Source organism: Centroberyx affinis, unplaced genomic scaffold (genome assembly GCF_046629955.1).
Source record: "Centroberyx affinis isolate AG114_WGS23_722 - 3 ecotype Tasmania unplaced genomic scaffold, CSIRO-AGI_Caff_v1 ptg010522l_1, whole genome shotgun sequence".
NCBI classification, from domain to species: Eukaryota; Metazoa; Chordata; class Actinopteri; order Beryciformes; family Berycidae; genus Centroberyx; species Centroberyx affinis.
This window is the reverse complement of record NW_027284856.1, coordinates 4,168-12,500: the sequence shown is the minus strand read 5'-3', so window position 1 is coordinate 12,500 and position 8,333 is coordinate 4,168. Positions and strand designations below refer to the sequence as shown.

Below are 8,333 nucleotides of genomic sequence, written 5' to 3'. Positions count from 1 at the left end.
TCGCAATTGCAATATCAGTCAAAATAATCACAATTACATATTTTTTCAAAATCGTTCAGCCCTAATGTCAACCCACTGCTGAATTTCACACTCAGTTTATGGAAAAGATTTCTTGCCTCAATACAAGATGAAATGACTTCAGATGGACATTATTGCAGTGCATGGAAGGATGAAATATGCTATTTTATTATATTTTTATAATTACGTCAGTTATTTTTGTCCACTAGATAAAGCTAACATCCTTGAAGCTGACTGACACTGAGTGTGTATTTTTCTGTAAAAAAAAAAATAATGGATCCAGACTTTATCCAGAGTTCATCACTTGTTTTAAGACACAACTCATGAGTTATGAGACTAATTAACTTGAGTTAAACTTTTAAAAATCCTGTGACTGTACCTGAATTTCTACACTGCATGTGGAAATAATCTGTTTGTTTGTTTGTTTGTTTGTTTGTTCCCCCCTCCTCAGAAAGCAGCAGTAGCCCCGCCCCCTCCGAGGCAGCCCCCGCCCTACAGACCTCCCAACCAGTCAGAGCAGGAGGCTGACCCCGACCTGGAGCAGGCCAAAGGTCAGTAACACACACACACACGCACACACACACACACACACACACACACACACACATACAAACGCACACGCAGGTACACATACACAGATAAACAAGTATAGGCAAAAAAGGCAAGGCAAACCTTTTTATATGAAGTGTGCTTTAGTATACATACTACATACAGTACATGCACACACACTTGTGCTTGCATGCACACAGACACATACATGTACAGATATACAGATACACACACACACACACACACACACACACACACACACACACATCCACGGATACACACACGAAGAGGAAACTGATCCTGATTTTAGAAGGTCAAGAGGATGAGGAACAGAAAAGTAATAGAAAGAGTAGATTTATTAAATAAATAATAAATGATCTGTGACTGTTTTAAGCAACAAGCCCAACACTGATAAACTAGCAGTCAGAGAGGAAAAGAGTTTGCATCAGAGACTCATTAGAGCGACCTGCAGTCTGCTGACATGCTGCGTGTCTCCAGTCTGCTCACAGAGGCAGCAGGGAAACCAAACATCTCCATTCTCTTGAAACTTTCATTTCTGCACATGAATAGGAGTCCAGACTACTGTCTGCCAGATACTGAGAGTGGAATAATCACAACAATATCCATCCATCAGACTGTAAACAGTCTGCAGCCGGGGGAACTCGGTCAAATCTGGTAAAAAGTTTCATCCTTCTGTCTGGATCCTCAGTAGATTTAACTGAGTTGGTCTCTGTGTTTGTGGAACAGATCCTCTGTGGATTAGTGGTGGAAGACTGATTCTTTTAAAGGTCACATGGTGTAAAGCAGGACTCCCTTTGCCTCTGTGATTATAAAGGAGTTGGATGGTCTATCTAAACATGGTGAAAGTATCAAAACTAAATCCACACAATCCATATTAGTGCAGCGAGCCTCTAAACGAGCCGTTTGGACTTCCGTAACTTTGTGAATGAAATTTGAAAATGAACGTGGAGAAATGGATTGAGAGTGTTTTTGGTTCATGACACCACACACACAGCTTTGAATGGACAGAAAAACACTAAATAAAACTCTGGACAGAGGAGGATATGGAGCTTTAACTCTCTAATTCTTTCGGGCCGTCTGACGGCAGTGAATCGATCAGGAACCGGTTAATTTGATTCACTTCACAGATAACAGCTGTTTGTGTTTCTGACTCTCTCAGCTGGGCGGAGTGAAGTCCAGCCGCACACACTGAACACGTCTGAAATTTTGATTCAGTTCCGTTGGCGAGCCGATCGATTCGTTCAGTTTAAAGTATCGTACAAAACGAGGATTGATCGGTGAGTCGACCCGTCGGCTCGGCCTTCAGACGGACGGCAGATCTCTACACTGCTGGGGCCAGTTGCATCAAGCTAGTTTAAGACTAGTTTAAGACTAGTTTAAGACTAGTTTAAGCCTTAAACTGGGCTCAGATTACAGGAGTTTTAAAATCCTAACCGATTTTGAAATCGGGTTGCATCACACACATAAAGAGAAACTTAACCGATTTTCTTCTTCACACACAAGATATTATTAAGATTATCTTGCCTGACGGAGCTTCTGTATGCAACAAGTCACGTGACCATGGAGAGGCAGGAGGCAGATGTTTACAGACATGGAGGCTGAACAGCTGCTCTGGTGTTCAGTAGTTTGCCAAAGAAAAGAGAAAGACCAGACGAGTCTGGATGAGGAAATGTTTGGAGAGACAGACATAAAGCGGGCTGTCTGCTCCGGAGGACAGGAGGTGAGAATTTAACCGTCAGTTTTAATATTTGTTACAACGTTGGTACGCTATCACTAGCCTAGTGCTAAAAGTGCTAAAAGGTTTACCGTTGCTAGGCAACACCGTCAGCTGTCCCGGCCGGGACGTTAAAGTTGTCTTGTCCAGTGTTGAAAGGCATAATGAAGTGACATCGTCATGCAGATACTCACAGATATCAGACAGGTTAGAAATTATCAGGGCGGCTCTGATGCGTCTTCGACGGTTCAGGAGGTTCAGATCTGATCTGGACTCAGCTCACAGCTCCAGATATTCTGCACCGAACTTCGGTTCCGACCAAGACTGAGATCCAGATTTCTCCTCCGATTGTCGGGAGGGGCGAATCTGGGATAAATCGTCAAAAAACTCCCGTAATCTGAGCCCAGCATTAGACTGGTCTTAGATTCTCAGGCTGGACTAGTCTAATTAAGACTGTCTGTAACTCTCTGAAGAAGAGAGTGTTTAAACAACCCAGTAGAGATCTACAACAACCAAGAAGTAGTAGGAAGAGGTAAATATAAATGTCTATAGCAAGTTTGACTTAAAGTCACATATTAGTCTAAGACCAGGTCTATCTTTATGCAACTGGACTGGACTGAATCAGCAGTAAATGAACGTCAGTTTGTGGGAAAGTTTTGGCTCAAACCAACTCATTAGTAAAGGCTGGCTGGCTGCAGGGACTGGCAACCTCCTTCCCTCTCTCTCTCCCTCCCTCTCTCTCTCTCTCTCTCTCTCTCTCTCTCTCTCTCTCTCTCTGACACACACAATACATAATACAGTAGACCTCATTTAATCTAACAACACGCCTCAGAAAGAGAGCTAGCTGAGAAGACAGCTTAGTCTAGTTCAGTGTAGTTATTAGTTGAATATAGTTTTAGTTGAATCTAGTTCAGTTGCATAAGCAGCATCATTAAATACAAGGAGAAAAGAAGAAATGCAGATGAGTTAAACTGGAGCAGGTGAGAAAATAAAACCCAGTGGAGTTTAATGAATCAGATGATAAGAGCAGTCTCTCTCTCTCTCTGTCTGTGTGTGTGTGTGTGTGTGTGTGTGTGTGTGTGTGTGTGTGTGTGAGAGTGTGTGTGGGCTCTGAACTGGTTCAAATGGCTTCAGAGAGAATGAATGCGACCATCTGCCATGTTGGAAGAGAGAGATGAGAGAGAGAGAGAGATGAGAGAGAACCAGTCAGACGGTAAACCAGTTTGTCAGTAAACGACTCAGTAAACCAGTCATCCAGTGTAACAGTCAGTCAGGTGTGTGTGTGTGTGTGTGTGTGTGTGTGTGTGTGAGAGAGACTGTACAGCACTGTAGATTTGTATCAGTTTCCTGTAGTTTACAGAATGCTTCATGTTTTCTGTGTTGCTTCGTGTGTGTGTGTGTGTGTGTGTGTGTGTGTGTGTGTTTGTGAGTGTGTGTGTGTGTGTGAGCTTCGTGCCGATGGCGTACAAGCTTCTCGTGTTGTCATGACAACCAAGTTCGGGTCAAGACCAGGTCCAGTGGAGTTGAGTCAAGAGCAGGATCAGTTACTTTTTAGTTACTTTTTAAAAATATTTTTAAATAGGCAGGAAAAAGTCAATCGCAACTGAGCCAATAGCAGCTGAGACGGACGAGTCAAAACAGACACAAGTCCGAGACGAGTCCAAGACGTTGGAGTCCTGCAGCCCGGGTCCGGTCCTGCAGCCCGGGTCCGGTCCTGCAGCCCGGGTCCGGTCCTGCTCCAAATTTAAACTTCACTGAAACTTAACTAAAGTCATATTTATCCAGTTCTATTTTAGCCAACCATTAACACACATTATGTGTTTGGCCCTCTTGTTAAGTGTGTGTGTGTGTGTGTGTGTGTGTGTGTGTGTGTGTGTGTGGAAGAAAGATAGAGAGGATGCAGTGGGCTCCTGCCAAAAAGCAGATGGTGACACTGCAATTAGTGTCAGCTTTTAAACTCTGTCCAATCTCTCTCTCTCTCTCTCTCTCTCTCTCTCTCTCTCTCTCTCTCTCTCTCTCTCTCATTAGTATTGGTAGGTTGTGAGGTTGTGTCTGTTTGGTTGAAACCAGTTTGTGTTTATACCTCTCTGTGTGTGTGTGTGTGTGTGTGAGCTTTAAGCACTGTTCCCAGATCAGTTGATGTGAAGCATGGGTCCAAGTGTAGCAAAGACAATCCCAGCTGTTGTTGTTTTGCTGAGCAGCTTCAGTGCAGCAGCTGTGCTCGGTGCCTTGCTCGAGGGTCCAGGCTCCTCCCTGCAGCTGTGGGTGTTGAACCAGCGTCTCTGTGGCAGCCTCACGCTGCTGTCTGGGTTAGCACAGCACCACTCCCTCCGGCCACCAGTTGGTGTTTTCTGTTTTTACACCTCAAAAGAGCTTCGAAGTGGGTCGCTACGTCTCAACAGACTGTCACACACACACACACACACACACACACACACACACACACACACACACACACACACACACTGTTGGTAGTGTTAGTAGTGATGGATATCAGTGATGAAACTCATTACCTGAAGTTCATTTTTCAGTATTTCTCCTACCAACTCATTGTGGCTCCATCCTGGAGGAAGATTCTGTTAGTGAATTTAATCCTCTACATCACAGACAGACCTGCAGAGTATCTCAGTATATCTCCTTATCTTAATGTATCTCATGCTATCTCAGTGTGTTTTAGTGTATCTCATGTTATCTCGTGCTATCTCAGTGTATCTCAGAGTATCTCAATGTATCTCATATTATCTCAGTGTATCTCAGTGTATCTCAGTCTATCTCAGTGTATCTCAGTCTATCTCAGTGCATTTTATGTTATCTCAGAGTATCTCAGTGTATCTCATGCTATATCATACTATGTTAGAGCATTTCAGTGTATCTCAGTCTCTCAGTGTATCTTATGTTACCTCAGAGTATCTGAGATTATCTCAGAGTATCTCAGTGTATCTTATGTTACCTCAGAGTATCTGAGATTATCTCAGAGTATCTCAGTGTATCTCAGTGTCTCAGAGTATCTCATGTTATCTCAGAGTATCTCAGTGTATCTCAGTCTATCTCAGTGCATTTTATGTTATCTCAGAGTATCTCAGTGTATCTCATGCTATATCATACTATGTTAGAGCATCTCAGTGTATTTTATGTTACCTCAGAGTATCTGAGATTATCTCAGTGTATCTCAGTGTATTTTATGTTACCTCAGAGTATCTCATGTTATCCCATGTTATCTCAGTCTATCTCTTGCTATCTCAGTGTATCTCAGTGTGATGTAATCCCATGGCTGTGTGGTGTAATCTAAACCAGCAGGTTGGCTCGGAGCGCAGCAGTGTGTTAATGTGTGTGTGTTAATGTGTGTGTGTTAATGTGTGTGTGTTAATGTGTGTGTGTTTCTGTCTTTGCAGGGCTTGTGGCCTGACTGCTTGTTTGAACCAGGGATCTAGCCCCCCCCGCCCCCCATAGGCCTGTTACCGCACACAGTGGAGGACGTCTTTATTTTATTCCTGTCGGCTTCATTCGTTCTGTCCTGTCTCTCGCTGGGTCGGGGGTTTCCACGCTGCCTCTGGGTGCGTTTGGTTTCTCAGCAGGAGCGGGCAGGCGGACGGGGCTGTCTGGGTGTGTTTCTGGATGCTGGTTGGAGGGTTTCTCTGTGTGGGAGGAGCTTATGACCTGCTGGTTTGAATGGGATCTGGTGTCTTTGAGCAGGGAAACTCTGGCTGGTTCTGATCCGGTCGATTTAAATGCGCTGTTTGGTTAAGAAACAGAAATCTGTTGTTCCTCCGCAATGATTTCAAAATCCTGTTGGAGCTGGATTAGTTTCACCAACGGCATCTGTAATGTTAATCCAGTCTGACTCTGCCATGTCTGGAAAGTAAATAATCCAGACCAACATACCTGCTGTTTTAGGTAATAATCTGATAATGGTAATCCAGTTGTGATTGAATCTTTTTTGGTGGCTGGTAGATTAGCAGAAGTATAGATGATCACATTTTACAGGCAGTAATTTGAGGGAAACTGGAGATCCTTTATCCTTTATCCTTTATCCCATATAAATGTTTCTCTGGAGTTACACACAGCGAGTAAAAATAACATTACAGGACCTGAACCAGTAAAACACTAACCTGGTGCCAATAGGACTTCAGTGGGTTGGAAAAGCCTCTGAAACTGCATTTCCACTGTGGGACACAAGAAGCAGGCAGAGTCTGTCGCTCCTGGAAAAGTCTGAACGTTTTTTAAAGGATATTAGCTGAACTCAAGGCCTTACAATGTCTTAAATACAGTTAAATAAAGTGTTTTAAGCCTTAAATTCAGTTTTAGAAGTGATTTATGGTGTGAATCAGCCCAGTCAGGCAGAACTGATGTTTTATTCTGACAGATCTCCAATTGTTTTTATTTTCACATTGCAGTTTGCAAATTGAACTGTATTTTCATACTAACAGGCATTGCAAAAGCCATAAAAAAGTCTTAAATTTAATTTGACAATACTTGTTGATAATTTATAAAACTCCCTATTCCAACCAATGCTAATTCCACTGCAAAAAATGACAAGCTTGGCAAGTAACCTTATTTCCAGACTTATTTATACAACTTAATTTACAGGATATTTTAGTCAAATTATCTCACTGCACTGGCAGATAATGTCAGTTCAATAATTTATAAAAAATTTACTTGGTTCATTAAAGAAATCATCACAAAAAACATGTTTTAAGATTATTTTCCTTGTTTCAGCAAACATCTAGAAACAAGTGACATTATCCTGTAAAAAAGTAAAGATTCTGCCAGTGCAGTGAGAGCGTGACTGAAATAAACATGAAAAAGCTCTTGCCAAGCTTGTGGCTGTCTGCATTGTAACGGAGGGAGAATCTGCACAGAGATTTATTGATCCAGATCTGTTCTCATGGTTTGTTATTGAGCCGTCTGCAGCTTTCTGCTTTCTGTTGGGTGATTTGTTAGTTGATGTGAGTTCAGCCGTCTGTGGGACTCCAGAGATTAACACACACCCAGAATAGACAGAGGCTGGTTTCTCTCTGAGTTCACAACAACACACACACACACACCATTTCCAATATTTATGAACTGTATGAGAAAGAACTCCAGTACAGTTTCTCTCCCAAAATTGCGTCTCATTCCAGCCTGTCGCCGCCCGGCTGCTGGTCTGATGCATATTTCACTGTATTTGTCCAAATCTCATAGGAATTTGAATTACAGACACATTAAACTTTAATCTGATTGGTTCAGTGGGGGTTAAGGTCGTGTCTGCAGGTGGAGCGTGACATTACAGCGGCCAGACGAGGAAGATGATGTTCAGGATCGTGTCAGTCAGGATTCACTGTGTTTCTCCTGTTGCAGCTGGGGTTTGGTGAAGGTGCTGATCGGCGCTGCTTTTCTCTCCTCCGTCCTTCTTTCCCATTCAGCTTGTTGTCTTATTTATATTCCTGGTAAAAAATCATGTCGGCTGCTGCAATAATAAATGATTCAATTCAATTCCACATGCTGTTTCAGGTTGTTTTTCTGAGTAGAGAAGCATGCAGCGTCTCTCCAGGCTGGAGAGGCTGCTGAGTTTAGTCTGACTGTACAGCAGGTGAACTCAGGTCAGCCAGTCACTGCTGTATACTGAACACTATCAAACTACATCACTACTGAACACTACCAAACTACATCACTACTGAACACTACCAAACTACATCACTCTACTGAACACTACCAAACTACATCACTCTACTGAACACTACCAAACTACATCACTCTACTGAACACTACCAAACTACATCACTACTGAACACTACCAAACTACATCACTCTACTGAACACTACCAAACTACATCACTCTACTGAACACTACCAACTACGTACATCACTCTATACTGAACACTATCAAACTACATCACTCTACTGAACACTATCAAACTACATCACTCTACTGAACACTACCAAACTACGTACATCACTCTATACTGAACACTACCAAACTACATCACTCTACTGAACACTACCAAACTACGTACATCACTCTATACTGAACACTATCAAACTACATCACTCT

The 8,333-nt window shown here is 42.6% G+C and overlaps 1 protein-coding gene across 1 annotated transcript in view; it reads left to right on the top strand.

Moving 5' to 3' along the window:
* LOC139640763 (inaD-like protein) overlaps window positions 1-6,725 on the top strand; it is a gene marked incomplete at its 5' end in the record, with an annotated part of 18,793 nt that extends 12,068 nt beyond the window's left edge. Inside the window, 2 exons of the mRNA XM_071514942.1 lie at window positions 470-569; window positions 5,695-6,725. Of these exons, the coding sequence (XP_071371043.1) occupies window positions 470-569; window positions 5,695-5,708 (114 nt within the window). The remainder of the gene's footprint in view (window positions 1-469; window positions 570-5,694) is intronic.
* Window positions 6,726-8,333: the final 1,608 nt, after the last annotated feature.